General features: G+C 34.0%; 1 protein-coding gene across 1 annotated transcript in view; it reads right to left on the minus strand.

The window, feature by feature from the left end:
- The window catches only part of LOC149774115 (E3 ubiquitin-protein ligase TRIM56-like), an 80,346-nt gene extending 67,539 nt beyond the window's left edge, over positions 1 to 12,807 (minus strand). Inside the window, exons 1-2 of the mRNA XM_089945846.1 lie at positions 11,557 to 12,807; positions 9,833 to 9,850 (exon numbers count right to left, since the gene is read on the minus strand). Coding sequence (XP_089801972.1) covers positions 9,833 to 9,850; positions 11,557 to 12,597 — 1,059 coding nt within the window. The 5' untranslated portion in view covers positions 12,598 to 12,807. The remainder of the gene's footprint in view (positions 1 to 9,832; positions 9,851 to 11,556) is intronic.
- Positions 12,808 to 19,761: the final 6,954 nt, after the last annotated feature.

The following is a 19,761-nucleotide window of genomic DNA, read 5'->3' on the forward strand; positions in this document are numbered from 1 at the left end:
CGTGGATATATTTCTTAATTGCCTCTAGTTGTTGAGCTAGTTTAGGTGTATGAAATTCCATAGTGCAGACTCACTTATTAATATTACAACAGTGATTTAATTACACATCACCTGTCAGCACACCAATGATAAGTCAGTTATTTTATAACACATCAACAAGCTTGCCCCTTGCACCCTCCCCCCCCCCCTTTTTATTTGGGCACCTGTGGACATGAAAATGCAAGGCTCAAATTGTCATTTTCAATATAAGATCTCAACATTTTTAAGGCCTTAATTTTAAAGACTGATCCTTAAAACCCCCAAAAGGTCAGTTCACCCCAACCCGTCTGGTGGATACAAGGCTCAGATCGGCATTTTACGAGGTTTGTTTACCCCTGTCCCTGCTGGTTAGAAGTACATAATAAATACAAAGTAGAACCTTGGTATGCATTTTCTTTGGCCATGTTTCTCATTTCCTCACACTTGTTTTGAAATCCTTATGTTATCAACTGGGTCACCATCCTTCGTTTAGAGTAACAGCAAGTACATATATATTTAGGTCCAAGGAAACACAATAAAAATGTTTGATTTAACAATGACATATTTGCCTCAGGTCTGTGATCCTGAAGTGAATATTAACTGTCCATTTATTTTCTTGGCTTTTCTTTACTAGGAAATTGATAATAGAGATTTCTGCGATGGTGAAGGCAATGTAAAAATTGGTTACTATACCATACTTTTTATGCCATGTTTGAAAAAATAAATCCAATGGAAAGGTTATAGTCTGAAAATCTTCATTAAATTAAGTTAATATAGGGGAACAAACTTTAAGAATTCATAAATATTTTTCAGTGCTGAATAAAGATATAACATAACACTTTCTGCTGTGATTTTAATAGTTTCTGGCAGCATGAAAAATTTCTAGAACTATAATGTATAAATGTTCTCAAAAGATTATGTCAATATGGGGGAAAAATCTGTTATGAAATAAACCGACAAGATCTTGCATGAATTCATGTTATCTTTAAATATGATATTTGTGTGAAAATATCTGGAAGAAAAAACAAGATGGTGCCACTCACACATACAATGTGGTTGCCACAGTGGCCATATTAAGAAACTTTTTATCACTACTTCTGAATGGATAATTGTGTCAGCGTGTCAACATGTGTACAAAATACTTATGTTGATGTCTAGCAGGTCCTGCATGAGAATTATGGTGCTGTACAGACATCCTATAAGGCCACCAATGTGGCCATCCTGAAAATCTTGTTATCACTACTTCTTCTGAATGAATCGTCATATCAGTGAAAGACTTCTTATGTCTAGTTGGACGTAAAATGAAAATAATGCCAATCTAACCTCCAATATGGCTGTTTTAATGGGCATCTGGAAAACCCTTTCCTTGCTACTTCTCCTAGATGGCTGGTCATTTTGACATTGTGCTTTCACTAGATGACCTATTTGATGTCTAGTTGGCCGTAAATGGAACTGTGCATATGGTTTTGATGTCTAGTTGGTACTAAATGTGGTTTTTGCTCATAGACTTCTAATGGTATTATAGTTGGTTCCTTAATGAAACTGCTGTACAAAATTAAAAGGCCTTCTCGCTTTCTACCAAGTTTGGATACAATTATCTTCACCAGCTAGGATTTCTTGATCCTCTTTTTTATACATCAACCCTTCGCATATGTAGTTAGCTAAAACAGTATTTTGAACAATTAATTGCCCTCTTGCAAATAAAATCCCAATTGCATGCTTTTACCAATGTGAGAGCTTCTTATAATAAGTAGCTAAGTATTCAGTAACTGAATTTCCACATCCACATGCATCAACTCAGAATTAAAAGTTGCAAAGCATATACAAATTGGAAAATCTTGAGACATGTGTCACTTTGCATGATGGGTGTTATGATTTAAATGCAACAAGGATTTTGAATTAGGGTTAATTTCTTTAAGCTGTATTCAATCATGGGGCCCTGGGTTATAGAATGGTCTAGGCATACACATCACTCAAACTAATCAACTCTCTCTAGTCCAACCAATGTGTATATATGAGAAAGCTTGCCAGTAGCATTATGTGTGTTGATTTCCTCCAATAAATATGCTGGCTGCCATGTAAAGCCTATGATGTCCTGAAAAATGGTGTTAAGCTCCATACAAGCAAGCTAAACAGTCAATGATATAATGGAACAGTAGACACCATTTTAGCTAAATATGCCAAGAATTGATTTAGAGACTTGGTTAGTGACGATGACTTAAAATTGGCAAGAGATTAAAAAGATAAAAGAAAAGACCTTTCATGGCACTGTAATATAACAAATGAGGAAAAACAAAAGTTTATTGCATCTGAACCTTTTGTTTTTTCACAGTTTCAATTTAAGTCATAACGCCCCTTATTTTGCCTTACCAAACATATAGCAAGTTATTACCTTAAGCCCTAGCACTGATAATGCCTCACAAGTAAGCAGTCGTTTATGCAGTCTCGGGTCTGAGTATATGTCTAGCAATACTTATGTCCAGTTTGTTTATAAAATTCTTTCTCACATGGTACAGTTTTCAGAGAGACACGATAAATTCAACAAGTGTGGTAATGAAGGGACAGGCATTCTTTATTTATACACACATCCCAAAGGGACATTGCTATGTTTGAATCAACACTGAACTGAAGAATGGAGCATCAGCTGCATCAATTAAAATATTGTGGCCCACACAAAATACTGCAAGGACTGTGAACTATTTATGAGTGCAATGGGCATGAATTACTGTAGCAGACTGGAGGAAGTAATCCGAATTTATTAATATCTTGAAGTTAAATATAGTAAAGTTTTCATCTATAATCTGTTTTTGCACACAGTTTGCAGGATTTGTCTTTGGGTCATTGTTTTTCTTTTTCTTCATCTTTCTAGCTTATGGTATCTTGATAAGTCTTATGGTGCCGTGCAACTGCACTTGATGATTACCATAGCCAGTGACATTGTATCAAATCTTCTGGGATCAGATGATTCAATGCAGATTCCACATAACCTATCACCATCCGACTTAGTAAGTTATTTTGCCTAAATAATAATAAAAACAATCTGGTCTGATGTATTGATAGTGTTCTGAATGGCCATAATATATTCTCTGTATCTACCCTAGAAAATACTGAGTGGATCGCTGTTTGGTTTTAATAAACCAAAGTAATCCAATGAAAGGCACTTTACAGACACAAGTGTCTGTTTCCTGTATGCAGTGTTTAAATGACAGTATTATGTCTTTAGTTTTTAAAACTGATGATACATATGATCACCTTCAATATGCAATATTAGTTGTATTAATTAACGAGTGGACAATATTTGAATTTCAAAGATAAAGTGTATGCCATGATCACTTTAGTAGGATGATTTGTCAAGTGAGGTGATCTTTTCTGTTAGAATAAATATTGTTAACTAAACTATTTTCGCAAGTTATGACATAAGAATGATTCAAAGAAAGAAAATTTATTAAATTGAACATATAAAATGTAAGACTGCAACAGAGTCTAGATGAACTATTTCTTCAGAGACATAATCCAGACTCTGTGGCAGCAAAATTATCAAATAGGACACAACTAAGAGACAATCACATTTTCAGTCACAATGGTTTGACAATTATCAATGGCTTGAATTCATTGACTATGAAGGCAAAGTGATTTGTAGTTACAACAAAAAAAGTTCCCAAACTGTCACAGATTTTAAATTCTACCAGTGGACTTGTAAGTGTAACTGACAAATTCAGGATTTAATCAAGCAAGTCTCATGATAGTTTTATACCTAATAAAGCAAAATGTAGCACAGTATATTCATGACACTTAGGCCAGCATGTACAAAATATTCCTCAAGTTACAGTTGCTAGCATTCCACTAAGAAATGTCATTTTATAATAAATAAAAATGTAATGGAAAAAAAAAATTGATAAAGTGATTGCACTCTTTAACATAGCCTACTACCTAACTCAATAATGAAAATGATTTGGTTCATTATATCTTTGTGTTTTATGAAATAAATGCATACATCTGATTGAATTTTAGGCAAGAGACTGAACTTTTGGGTTAAGTTAAAATGTATGTGGAACAAATGCATTTTCTAAAACCACTTGTATCAGTGTGCATTGTGACTTTTCTTTAAAATAACTCTAAATGGTACTGGGTATATATCATTTTCTTCAACTGCACACTGTTGTCTTCCATTTGATTTGATGACTTACAGCTATACTGTCTACACAGTAGGCCTCAGCATCAGGAAAAATTCTGTATACTTCAGTTACAGCTGAAATAAGTTTTGCATTAGCACCTGAATCAGACAAAAAAGGTTGTGTTCTGGTGTGTGAATAGAAATGGCTAAAAGTAATACAGACAAAAGCCGTAAGAGTACACAAGTTACATATGAAAACCACCAATTCGCTTGCATGTGTGGCATACAAGTTCAATGATTTGCTTCATGTTTATTTGTGTACACACATTATTCAACTCATAAGATATTTTAAGAGCTATTTCTCTATTGTATGCATAATTCATTTACAAATATGATTAGTGGGCCACACCGAAGGCTATACTATTAGTTCACTTGGCAATGTGGTAACGTCAGCTGAAAAGCATAATCATCCATTAAAAGAGCATTATGACATGAAAATTGGGTATTTAGAACATATAGATTTTTCTTTTCCAAATGGAGTCCAAGTAATTATTGCCCAATCCAGGTATAATTTTGTACACAAGTAAAGAACAAAATAAGATAAATCTTCATTTATTTGCAATTGATAATACACTTCTTAATGAATATACACTTTTACATTTATTTTGTATCACTTGAATAAACAATATTTCTTTCAGTTCATTTTAAACTTTTATTTTATATCACTTGAGTAAACAGTATCTCTTTCGTTTCATTTAACACTTAGAAACAGGTTCTTCCAGTTACAATAATCAACTTTGGAAACAATAAACAAACTGGAACTTTTGACCTAATTATGTTACATTTGCTAGGGTTAAAACAATAAATTCCTTAACATAATAAATTAACAGTTCCAGTTAATCAAACACAAAATCATCTTTTATACAGGGTGTGAACTGTTAATATTTACAGAATAAAGCTTATAGTTTCCAAATCGATTGAAGCTTACATGTTGCAGTTGCTGGCACATATCTATTTCCAGCATGGTTTGCATACATTCCACCTTTAATAATTTTGTTACTTCCCCCCCCCACCCCATTCAGTAACAAGTATCAACAATCAGGATCATTCTAAGGCAAAGTTTGTAACTTGTGTACCACAGTCATCAGAGAGACAAAGATGCAAAACTTTATGATGCCTGTCAAAGGAAGAAAACACTTTGTTGTTTTCCCAAGTTTTGAACCAGTTAACTTGAATTCTCAGACCATCAATTGCTACAGCCCCACTAATTACAATTGTTAGGGAATAATGAGAACTCACCTTCAGTTATCTGTGTATATATATAATTTTAATAACCAAGAATACCGCATGCCTAGGAACATTATAGCATTCAATGGTAAAATCAGAACTGAGATGAGAGAATTAAACAAGCATAGTACATGACATAATATATCCATAAACTATTGACTGGGAAAAATACTACAGAACACCATTTCTGCTGGCAGTAAGATGTTGAACCTATATGTCATAAATATCAGGTTGGACATCTAGAACCAGTAATATTCATAATGGGTAGTAATCCCCCCGCCCCCCGCCCCCTATATTGAGAAGGGCCTGATTTGTAATCTCAGCCACCCAACCTATCACAGTCTTTATAGTACCTGAAACAAATATTGAGCAATAGTAAAACAAACTCTGAAAGTTATTAAAACCAATTTGTTATATGTCCATAACTCTGCTTAGCTAACTGTGCAAGCAGACTTAAACATATCAGTGTATGACAGTTAAATTGAGCTATAGCATCGATTAACAGAAGCTACGAATTCATCAACAAGCAGTGAACAATCATCTTCACAATAAATGTCAAACATTAGCATCCATAAGCTGTCAAGACAAGTTGTTACACTGGATATATAATCATCCATTTATTTCAAACAAGCTGTGAAAAACGAACCTCACGTCCGCTATATGTACGCTGGCCATTGCAAAGGATGCTTTAATAGATTAATGTTTATCGTCGTGTCTTGACAACCATTTTGCGCGCGCACACCGGAAAGTCATGCTATATATTTGTTACTTGTGAACGTATTTGTGGGCAGTACGCTATATATTGTTCCCGTGGGCGCATTCGCGGGCAGAATGCTATATGTTTGTTCCTCGTGAACGTATTTTTGGGCAGTTACTTTGTCAACTTCAACCTAAAGGTCAAAACTGCCCATGAAATTTATATATCTGCCCACGAACCGAAAACATGAATAGGACTATAACATAAGTATATATACTTATTTTCAACATATACATAATTACTATGTAAGAAATACAAGCTATGTATATATATTTTGATTTGAAATGTAAACTATATCATGTCCTTCCCGTAAACCCACTTTCGGGATGACTGCCCACAACGCACCTAAAACGTGTATATATATATATATATATATATATATATATATATATATATATATATATATATATATATATATATTAAGAAGGCTGCAAGTTGTTCTAGATGCATATGAAGTACGAATGCCACTGCCAGTCATACCATGTTAAATTATAGATAAGAGGAAAATATCAAAATCAAGATGTTAAAAATTTTGCTAGAGTACTTAATGCTAAAATGGATTTTTATTTTAAGATAAAGCTGCTATTATAAAATTCAATTCAACTTGTTTAATACCGACGCATTACGGGTTGAACCAGTCGATAAAAAAATGACAGCAATTCATAAAACATATAAAAAGGAATACATACAAATATTGAAAACGAAAGCGTCTTGTGACTATTGCCAATTAAGCCACTGCGGCCTAATGAGTGGCAACAGTAAGTAGCGACAATGATTGTGAAGGTTTATTTTCCATAGTACCTACCGTCAAGAAATTAAACTTGAGGTTGACATCAACATTTTGGACAAAATATCTGATGATGAAGTTGAGATAAAGCTGGTGTGCGAAGTGACACCAAACATAAGGTAAAGAGAGAGGTGAAATCATTGCATTTTGCAACATAAATCTTATAAGTAAAGTGAAGCAAAATTAATCCACAGTAATGAGGACTCAGTAGGAATCACACATTCAAGGCATGGTCAGAAATGCCACATACAAACCCCCTTGTTCGGTGAGAAAGGACAGTATCAAAGTTACTCTTGCTTATTTAGACACCTATATCCATATTGACCTGAAACCGGATTGTGCAAACTATGAACCTAATATACGTACATGTACATATTATCACAGAGTTATAGACATAAATTCAATGAACACAGATATATGGACAGATATTCAATGAACAGAGATATATACATATATTCAGTCAAAACATCGATATAGACAGTTATTCAGTGAACGCAGAGATATAGCAGATTCAGTCAACACATAGACACATATTTATATTCAATCATCACATATATATATATATAAAATATATGGACAATGAGTCAGTAAACACACACACACATATAGACATATATTAAATAACACAGAGCTATTTACATATATTCAATTAATAAAGAGTATAGACATATATTCAGTCAACACATATATAGACATATATTCAATGAACACATAGATATAGAAAGAGATTCAGTCAAAACATAGGTATATACAGTTGTTCAATCAAACGCAGAAATATAGACATATATTCCGTGAATACAGATATATAGACAGATATTCAGTGAACACGTCTTTATGCACATATATTAAATGGACACAGAGCTATAGACTCATAATTAAGGGACAATAACTAAGGCACATTATTTTCAACTTGAACTGTAATTGCAGCTAGTCGCAGAGTGGTGAATTATCAGAGCAAACAGAAATGCATCATGCTTATAAGATTGAGACGTTCTCATATAAAATCATCATGATATAAAAATACTGAATCTACATTTAAAGGTAAAGGCATAAATAGGATATTGTGATGAATCTATTAAAATATCACATTACATGTGAATGCATCATTAACTTATTGTGATAAATGTACTCAATTTATTACCTTAAAGTTAAATACATCAGTATGTTATTGTGCTGGTTGTAATTAGTTACGTTTAATCTGTTGATCATTGCCCTAACATGTGCTAGGTATTGGAGTGTGCGTTTAGTAATTACTGATTATTAATACATTTTCACCCCAAACCTTTTGCGCAAAATAGAAAATAGCAGTTGTCAGTAACTGTTGCTTAAATCATTTTATATATCCTATACAAATTTGTTTAAAAATAAATGTAAACAATACATGCGTTCACGGTATATATATGGCTTAGCTGCGATTATGGACGTCTCACTGGGGTTTTTTTCGGTGACTTGTACATTATCTTTCATTAACACCAATTGTATTAATTCATGTTTTAAAGAGTGCAATCAAATAATACAAAGAATAATCGAACTGGGGTATGTAATAAATACCAAACCACATTGATAATGTGTTCCGAGCCCGGAAGAAGAAATCGCTCATACGGGATAGGGTTATATAACCCGGCCTGTTTCTATAAACGTACTTTTAGTTTTGTTACAATTAATCTTGGGAAATGTTTCTAATACATGTATATATTTTTCATTTAATCTGGTATTGGCTAATAAATAAATATATTCGGAATCAGAGTACTTATAGTGCAATCGGTGCTGTATCCGAGGTTAAAAGGAAACGGTTGGTATACGGCCGATCAAAGTGTTCAGGTACACTATTTTACACTGGTCATACGATACTTAAAACATTGTTCTTCGATACCCTTGTGACATATAAAATCAAAAGTCTAAGATAATTCAACAGAAGGCAAATATTTCTTACCAGGTCTGCCAACAAATATATGGACAAACAATTGAAGAGTATTTGTTAAATATGGGACAGTACTCGTTGTTTAAAAAAGATTGAGCTTCATAGGTTATGTCCCATTTATATGTATATGCTGTTAATCATTCTAGTCACGAAACCGCTAATGTTTTTGAATACCATACCAATGAATGAAAGGCCTCTATATTCGTCGGTATCATATTATGCATTAATGTTGTGTACTTGGCAAGTACTTGATTTTACCTACTCATGGATGTCAGGTTGGAAAAGCAAAATTTGGGAAATGGATTAATGTTGGACTAGATTGCGCTACAAGGTTCTCTAACATCTCAGGGAATATACGGTCTGATTCCCACACACCATTCTCAGAATTAATATTTCCTATATATCTCTTCCACGCAAAAAGGTACGCCTGTTATATCACTGACATATTGCCTTCAGACAGCCACCGTGCAATGATTTGAGACTTTTGAAGCCTTGTTATTTGTATGTTTCCAAAACAATATTGTACATACACCGCTCGTTACTCGGAAGGAAGTCGATATATAATATGAAACTTCTATCAGTTTGCAATTCTTATTACGAACTTACATCCTCTTTCGCTTATCATATTTCAATATGTGGTACAAAATATGTCAGGTGTTATTTGGCCCAAGCAGTCATTTATCTCGTTAACCATTGTAGTAAGTTTATTTCATGGCCTATGGTCATCTTAAGAGGTTTTCTGGACATTTGATCCCAAATAAGGAAATACAGTGCACGAAAAATGAGCTGACAACATTAATTTCGTTTTTGAAATATCAGTAAAATGTGATGACTAGTTGCTAATAAACAGAATGTCCAACAATCAGTCTTATGGAATGCATCAATCTGTACATATGATTGAATGCATCAATCTGTACATATGATTGAATCAAACATATTCATACTTACTTGCTCCTTTCTTTCTGCCTGAAATAACATGATACATATAATTATTAGAAACGTAATATACACTTTGCTTATTATGACACAAAGGGATGGCAGATAACCATGCGAAAATTTGCAAATATAAAATGGATCTCATTACTTGAACAGATTATTACCCAAAAGTTGCCTTTAATCCATTATACTGGATATATTGTAATTAGGATATGAATTTCTATGCTTCTGATTTTTATTAACCTGACGATATAAAAACACGAGGTGCAACTATTACCTCAGTATAATAAACACAATTATTTAGGTAAAAAGTGTATAATTTGACACCTTGGTACAAGCAATCAAGCATACACACACACACACACACACACACACACACACACACACACACATATATATATATATATATATATATATATATATATATATATATACACACACACTTTAACAATAACATGACTTTTAAAGTGTTGGTATAAAGCCAACTGATATACCAATAATACTGGTATATCAATTTGTGATCCTCCAAGGCGCAATAATACTAATACATAAAAAGTATTTTAACTGCAGGCATATATATCAATGACGAATTTCCACTCATTAGTCATAAATGACATATGGATACGAATGATACAAAAAAGTAATAAGAGTCGCCGTTTTCTGAATGAAATTAAAATGGTACTCAGTTATATCGGAATCATTTCTTTTTGCGTTCCATATAATACTAAAATGTCTAAAAGTTCTGCGTTAGAGAGTTATTGGTTCTAGTAATACATAAATATCGCATATATATATATATATATATATATATATATATATATATATATATATATATATATATATATATATATATATATATATCGAAGGTAGGCGATACAATTTACAACTTTCATAGGCGCAATAATTGTAAACGCATATATGCGTAAATTACGCAGTATAAACTGATCGTTCTTAAACCAAAACTAGGAGTTGTACATCAAGAAAAATCGTTGTGGATAAACAAGCAACAAATGAGTAACTATGTTGAACTACACGAAATTATGGGTATTTATGTCAACATATTATGTCATTCGTTTATATGTGTGCATGTTTTCCTGACCTTATCAGGTCAGCTTTATTGACATGCGTCTATTTATTGGATCAATGTATGCATGCTAGCAGGTGCTTTTTATTGTTTGAACATTCATAATCAGTGGTCATCATGTAGGACATTGCATAACTTGTAATGGCTTTGTAAACACGGATGGGCACGTGAAACCGACAGTCATACAACTTTATGTTGCACTAGTATATTCATCCTGTTAATGCAGTGCAAAGTAATTATATTTTTGTTTGTATTAGACGGGTCTGCATTAATATAATCACTTTTGTAATAATTACATGTCAAAGAAAAAAGACAAATGTTTTCGTTATTGGCCCAAGGTAATACATTAACTATACAACACAAACTTTAAGCCCATTACATATTAATTTCCTGTATTTATGTTTGTTATGCAGTTTTATTTTATTATTTTCATCTTCTATCAATGGTGATGTATCGTATATTCTGGAAGACTCAGACACTAGACAGCACATTCTACTATGGCAAAGTTATCAAATCGTCATCTAACTTCCAGGAACTTGATATCAGAAATACAAAAATAATAACTGCAGATATTGTATCATTTTCGAATAGTGCAACTTATTTAACCAGAGGTAGTTGTTAAGGATTTAGAATAATACTAATTGATACTTACGGGGCTACGCTCAGTAGAATCTTGCATCAATCCAACCAAGGAAATGAGTACACCTGGCTTGATCTCAGCTGGTGAAAACAGTTTGTTTTCGAGGCATGTAGTAGGTGTTTTAACAGTCTTTGATATGACTGCAGAAATTAACTGTCTGAGATCAGGACCTTTCTTTATAATATCGATGTATGTCCCTTGATCAGTTAACGTTTGCGCATTCTCCTTTGCGTTTGAGCACGTCTTAAATACCCCCTCCACATCTCTTTTAAAAACTGCGTTTCGCTGCCTAAGGTCGTGGTAAACATTTTTTATTCTGGCTTTCACCTTGGCCAATTCTTGATCAATGGCTTTGTGCAATTTTGAACCCTGGTCGTCTACTGCTTTTAATTCCTCCTGTTCTGCATGATTAATCCTCTTATCAAGCTCTTCTCCCTTTTGTTTAGAAGCACTGATACGTCTCAGCTTGTCTGAGCATTCATTCAGTTTGGTCTGTAGGATCGTTTTTATTTCAGCTGCAGCATCAGCAACAGGCTCTGTGACATGATTTTCATGCTTAACTACTTTGCACATTATACAAATAGGTACTTTACAGTCTCTACAAAAGAGTCTGATTTCGTCTTCGGGATGTTGATTACAAAATATACGCTGTCGAATTTTGCCTTTCGTTTCGGAATCTAGTGTTCCCAAGTCACTTATTTTGTGATGCTTAGTCGCTTTCGATTTTTCGTGTACATAACAACATGACTGGCACAAATTCTCTTCGCAGACTAAACATCTACTGCTTGCCACGTGTTTCGGACCACATATTTGACAGGCAAATGTATCACTGGCATCAGTGTCGATGTAAAAGTTACTTTGCAGAGCAGAAACACCACCCACAGGCAATTCCACACTTGTCCTGCAGATGGGGCAATTAAAGCGACCGTTGCGAATACTAACCCGTACATAATCTTCCAGACACGTGCAACAGAAACTATGGTGGCATGATATGAGCTTAGGTTTCTTAAAACTATCCATACATATACTGCATTCCTGTCCTCTTGCCGCCATTACGGAGAGTACTTTCCTTGTGTTTCGATCAGTAGAAATAGGGCTCTGATGGTTCTTTACAAATCTATAATCAAGTCCACTTAAGATCTATTAGACATCTTTTTACTTTATAATGTTACGTAATCCACAGTTAAATCTGTATCTAAATCGTCTGCACGACCGCTCCTGTTTTCGTACATTATCAGCTTATCATGCTACATGCTAAACATTAGTCACCTTGAAAGTTACAATTCGGTATAACTTACCTAGATACCCAAGTCGATAACAAAATATGCGATAAAAATAGCTTTCCAAGGGAAATCACCGTTTAAGGTAAGTTACTTATAGAATTGTTTCCCTTCATCGATATGTATTAACGATAAATATGCTTGGTATTTTAATGAAAGATTTGCATGTAGTCACACTATGGCTACAATTAAAATGCCTATACATGTAAGATCTCTTTGTCGTAGATGTACAAATGCGAATACATAAATCATATATAAGATGTAACAAGTGCCGAATATTTATGTATTATTATTTGTATTAGTATTATTTAATGTAGTATTATTAGTATTAGTTGCCACAGTGACTTGCAACGCATATAAACTATTCAGTTCAATTCATAAATTCAGTGTACTGTCATCTTCATTCTGATAGTATTTAATTTTAAATCTAACCAGAATTGGCGAAGGTACAAGTTCAAATTTTCATCCAACGCAATGTCTGTCAAAGAAATAAGAACGAGAGTGCAGGTTGAGTTCTAAGATGCATACCTACCTGAATCAATCCTTTATATCTTTATTATTCTTACCTATGACTATAGAGTAAATGCTTTCATAAATGAATATCATTAGCCATATATCATTTCAGATACAAACAATATGGGTCAATACTGATCCTATTCACAGAATCCCGTCATGTTACTTTTAATGCTTCTTTAGAAGGAAGAAAAGCGAGCTCTTTTAAAAATAGATGGTTGACATTTATAATATGTAAATTGATGGAGTCTTAAAATCTTTGCCATGACGGTCGAAGTTTGGAACCAAACTTGTAATAAATGCACCACACACACACACACACACACACACACACCCCGCTCCTAAACAACAGTGCAGCCAGGAAATAGGTCAATATATAGCATGGCAATCTCTCTCTATCTTTCCGTGTATATATATATATATATATATATATATATATATATATATATATATATATATATATATATATATATATATATATATATATATATATACGTATATATGTGTGTGTGTGTGTGTGTGTGTGTGTGTGTGTGTGTGTCTGTGTGCGTGTGTGTGTGTGTGTGTGATTGCAAATATGAACAAAACAGAATGGAAATTTCTATCCCTGTATTCTACAGGATAATGCTTGATAATACTAGGATTGATTACTGTTCATGCAAATAATACAATCTTACAGATTACATAGTTTTTAATATTTATACTGACACCAATTTCGTTGCCTCTACGAACCAATGCATGTACCATCACAACTAAGCCAACATCGTCAAAAGGTGATGTGACAAGTCTGTATGATAATCAATCGCACCGCGACCTAGTAATTAATTCTCTTCTGACTATACTGATTGGAAAATATAAATTCGAGTCTGTGTCTGCAGTTTACAGTAGCAATCGCCAACCAGAATACCACATCGTACATACACACATCACCAAGAATGGATGAAATGTAGCGGATGTTATAAGCATTCACGCGTAGTAAATACACTCGCATGCTGGCTCAGTGATTAGATCCACGCATAAGACACAGTCAGACCAGATGCTTCTGAGATAAATCAAAGCACATATAAATTAAGAGAGATACGTAAACAATTGACCAGAAAGAATGTAAAGTGCAGTCAGTGGATCTACGAAGATGCGTGATGATATATTGAATTTATAAACTGAGCAAGAATAATATCATATATGTGAGATAAGTTTGTATTTGTCACTACTACGATGAAAAATTGTTTCAGCGACTTACCGCACCAATCGCTAGAAATAGTTAACGGGTCTCAGGCAATATGAGTACGTAAGAATGCTTGCCAGCAATATAACGTGGGTCGGTGATTCAACTAGTATCTCTCTCTCTCTCTCTCTCTCTCTCTCTCTCTCGTGAAGAGGTCGATGTAGCTGTCCTGTAGCGAAGAACAACAACATTGTTCAGATGAAGAAAGAAATATTAAGATGTTACAATTTATATCTAAGTTTCCGAGTGATTTAAACTGTTATTACTGGTCTATAAATTGAAGAAGTCCCACTGGTAACTAAAATTAACAACTTTAATATTTACGCCAGAATCGTATTATGTCGAAATCATACATCTCGAGTTTTATTCAGGTAAAATGCACAATGCACGTTTGGATGTTCATAGTTTATAAATATAGGAAAGCTAATTCAGAACATAGTTTCGAACATAGGTTGATGAATGATAAATTAAATGAAAATTATTAATCTTATTTCCTTTTTACTTTGGGACTTTTTCATCTCGCATATCAAATTCGGCAACTACCGGCATGCAATTAACTTTAACTGAGTCAGGTTCAGAAGTCAATACATTAATCTCTTCTTTTTACAATTTTCAGAAAGATGGCAGTGAGTCTATTGCAAATGTCCTAAATTATCAAGTGAGTAATTTCATTGCTTTCTACTGTTTAAAGATGTAAATTACCATTCATTTGGCAATGGTCAATATTTGCATAATACTTATAAAAGTTTATATGACTTGGAAATAGGTGTCTAATGTTGAACATAAATGAAATACGTTTGCCAAACAGGTAAACATTCAAATAGTTTGACCAGTTTACATAGCACATGTGGTTGTGTTCTATTTCATCGGATGGTACCTGAATCTACAAGAAGCAGGGTAAGATGAATCCATCTGACTGCATCCTTTCCCAAACTGATTTCTGTATGAACATGAAGTAAAAAGCATCTGAAGCCATGCAGAAAAACAACTAAGATTTTCCCCACATGTACAAGAATATGGCTGAGGGATTCCACAGACTGAAGAGTTTGCCTTTCTGTGTAGCAGTCTGAATTTATGGAATATCCCTTTAATACTACATAGGATATGATCTTGCTCATTTGATTTTCAGGTTTTATTATATTATATTGGTCATGCGAGATCTACCTAATTCGCAGGTTAAAATGCACACAGGATTAACACGTGAGACTCACTTGTGCAGATGTTGCAAATTTTGGTATAGTTATAATTGTATCTTACATTAAATGCAAATCAAAGTAATTTCTCATTTACTATAATATTTAAAAGCTGGTAATTTAATCGACGCTGATACAGCGTTTGCAATCTGCACATCAGCACTTTACAATCCAAAGGTATTATGGTATTACAGTTCATGCAATTAAATACAAAACCTGAATAGACCCGAATTAGTCCAAGTTGTTTAGTGTCTGGTAAATGAAGCATCTGATTTAAATATGCAGACGTGTTTTCACTATATAATACAGATACTTATCAAAACAATGTTATAAGACATTCATTGTTTTCTGAACATCTCTTTAAAATTTGTACTTGAATGAAGATTATTTCAAGATATATGTATTTTTGTAAATGAATTTACCTCAGAAAGATAGTTGAAATTTCTTCCAAGTATTTCAGATTTAGTTTATATATAATCTACTTTCTAATTTAACTGCAACAATTATATCACAATGAACAGTGTGATTGACTGGTCTGTAATGTCATTTTGCGTGTAATAATTTTACTAAAATGAACCATGCGCAAGCTTGTTTGTCTATGCAAGCCTGAGCAAGCGTGTTGGTTTATACAAGATTGCGCATGCTTGTTGTTTGTCCTCGCAAGCTTGCACTAGCTGCGAGCTTGAAATATGTCTTTCGTGTGGTTTGCTCATTGTTTTCAGTGATGACCTACACAAGCTTGCCTCAAGGTTTCCCATACTAACTTGGATGATAATAATTTGTGCAAACTTGCACTAACAGTTCGCAATTTCGGTTGTCACTGTTGATATCCATTTATATGCAAGGGTTTTACAAATGTGTACAGATGGAAAAGTTATTACTATAGGGCTTGTGCATCACACTACCTTACCCTGACCCTAATATTGCTTCTATGTAAACTTAATCGTCGGCCAAATTTAAGTATCAACCAATTATCATTTTCATAACTAAAAGAATAGTGAGCAATCGCCTGCATTGATAGCTGATCTTGGAAAACCACAATCTTGCAATTGTCAAAGTCAACAACACTTCGGCTGGTAAACTCAGTCGAATACGCTTAAGTGTCAGACCCACATCAGCGATGAGTAAACGTCAACATACATTATGCATATGTGTTAAGTATAGATGTTAAGTAGCAATACAAAATCAAAGAATGCTCGAGTTTTCCGCTGGTGGTTTCTATAATTCAACACAAGATGTCAAATTATTGGAAACCTTCAACCGCGTTTGCAACGACACTGTTGAATAAAACATCCATAGTCTTCGATGTGATTAATCTACAACGTCATGTGGCAGTGCAATCCCGTACAGGTGGAAATATAAAGATGTCGAGGCATTATCAAGTATGCAACCTAATATGTATCCGGTCATGTTGTTGAATCCAGGCTAACAATACAGGTGTCTGACTAGCTGGTATCATCATCACTTATCTGCGCAAATTTATCACTCATAAAGATACCTCATATATGCTTGATTAACTTTATCATCATTCGTGACTGAAAATTAGTTGTGTACGCCCAACGCCCGTCGTTGAGTTTGAAACGCTTTGAAAATGGGGATGTGTGCCCTCCCACCTTGTTGGCTAGGTACCTGCCATGAAAACTGGTAATCGCGAACTTCTTAGAGCTTATGGTAAGCGTATGAAATCACAATGGTGTTGTATCTCCATACCCCATTGACGATAATAAACCTGTTTTGGCAGCCATTGAAGTGGTTAGCACAGGCATCCACAATGCTAAAGTACGCAACATAACTATGCCATTAGCACGCCATATTGCATCAATGTTGTCGTGTTTTCCGCCTAATCTTACTCTGTGTTTGGAATATTGGTTGTACCGGTCATTTTTAAACATATCTCATAGCTTGAACATAGTGGAGGTGCCTTTTTGGATGAGGTCATCTTTGAGTAAACACGCACTTGTTGCAATTTGGTCTCGCAACCTGTAGCATAAATCGTGTTTACAAGTTTGATGGGATTTGAGTTCAGGTCATGAGTGTCTGCCTGGGAACACTAGGTGACATAACTTATGATTTGTTAGCTGCTAAAGGATACGATCTTGTTGACAAGTATAATGTTTTGGAAGCAATTATTATTCTGATTCTGAAATTGCGTAATTAGTGTCTTTATAAGGGATGTTTTCGTAAGAATGTATTATTCTGATCTTAAATATCAGTCTTATTTGGATTAGTTAAATGTGTTCAGTTCAGTTGATTTAATCATTTTATTTCAAATATACATTGGCCTTAGAAGGTGCTCATAAAGGTTGGACAAAGTAGTTTTTTTTTAATTACTGTGAATTCATTTAAATGCAGTTTGAATTATATCCTTGTGACACATCACGAGTTTTTCTTTTACAAAATCGTTCTATCACTAAATGTCACAACAATTCGTATACCACAATCCCTTGTTTTTTTTGTATATTTAATGGATAACTACCTATATCACTAAACCCATACGAACGTTGTGATCAACAGAAAGTACCAACCGTCTTTTGTTGTGCATTATTATGACTTTTTCATATTTTCCTCATGATATTGTGTTTCTTTGCCATATTATTATAATACTAAATAGTATGTAATTGTGGTGATTTCCTATCGTTGTGACGTATACACAAGCCACTTAACTATCTTAGTATGATGAGGTGATTAAATTATGCGATTTAACTTTCACTTGAACAACACCAAACAGTGATACTTCACACTTTTTTTAATTAAACTTCACCACGTTTGCATTGTTGTTCTTCTAATACAATCTCGGAGTCTATTAAACGTTTAAATAAGCTCCGAATATATTTTTGAAAAATAGCAAAATATATTCCGAGTCTCTTTAATAATTTGCATTAATACGTTAAGCACAATAATGATGTTTTCTTTTACGTAATGTTAATACAAGCCAATGCAATAACAACATGATTCTAGCATTAGCTATGCTCATAAATCCTTTAAAAAATAGAAAGCAATTGGTGAAGGTTTGACCATCATATAATCTACCGAGGTAATTCTCTTGCATGCTATATTATCAAATGAAAATGAAAATATAAAGCATTCCCTCATAAATGAAAGAATCTGCCTATATAGAACAGTCTAGATAAGTGTTCAAGTGATTTATTGTCTCGCTGATGAAAATAAAAATATATAGCTGCCAAACTGAAGTTGGGGCTACTATCAACAATGAACTTGTATCAGTGTCGACAGAATTTACCGACACATCATACATGTACTATATGATATCGCAATGACGACATTGACACTCAGGTTATCAATAGGCCAGTGCGTTAGTTGAGAAATATTACCTGCAATTAGTCTTTAACTGACTAAATACACACCTACCCCCAAATGGTAAACAATCCTTTGTTACTAAAGTAGTATATAAAGGGGATACTTGTGGAATATTAGTGGGGTGTCCGCCTAAAATTACATACGGGTATCTACATAAGTGACCTTAGAATTAGTGTAAACAATACAGTGATGTGGAACCTGCAGTACTGAGTTGTGCTCAAGGGCCTAATTCACAACAATGGACACAGACACATACAGATGGATGCAAGATCGGTGCCGCGGGGCACTAAGCTTAGCAACTATTTCCATACACGAGTCGTAGACTCAAGGTTATATGCTGACCACCCAGAAGGATGCCAAACCTTAGATTTTGACGGTGCAACATCCATGCCAATGCAGGGGGAGGTCCTAATGGGCTTAAATACTCTCGGAAAAGACATTGGAAAAATCGATGCCCTCCAAAACGGAGGAATAAATAAGATGGTGTTATATCCTAAACAGAGTGCACCCCTTATTGAGACAGATACGGTGCAGATCAAGGGAATAACGGTATATGTAACCAAAACACCACCATTTATAAGGGACATTGAGTCAAATGCTACAGAGATTCATATAATGGGTTTGCCTTATGAAGATGGAAATGAGGTACTTATCTCAAAAACAGAAAAGAAGTTTCATGCCAAAATCA

This window comes from Sinohyriopsis cumingii, unplaced genomic scaffold (assembly GCF_028554795.1).
Source record: "Sinohyriopsis cumingii isolate HCF-2022 unplaced genomic scaffold, ASM2855479v2 utg000426l, whole genome shotgun sequence".
Taxonomy (NCBI): Eukaryota; Metazoa; Mollusca; class Bivalvia; order Unionida; family Unionidae; genus Sinohyriopsis; species Sinohyriopsis cumingii.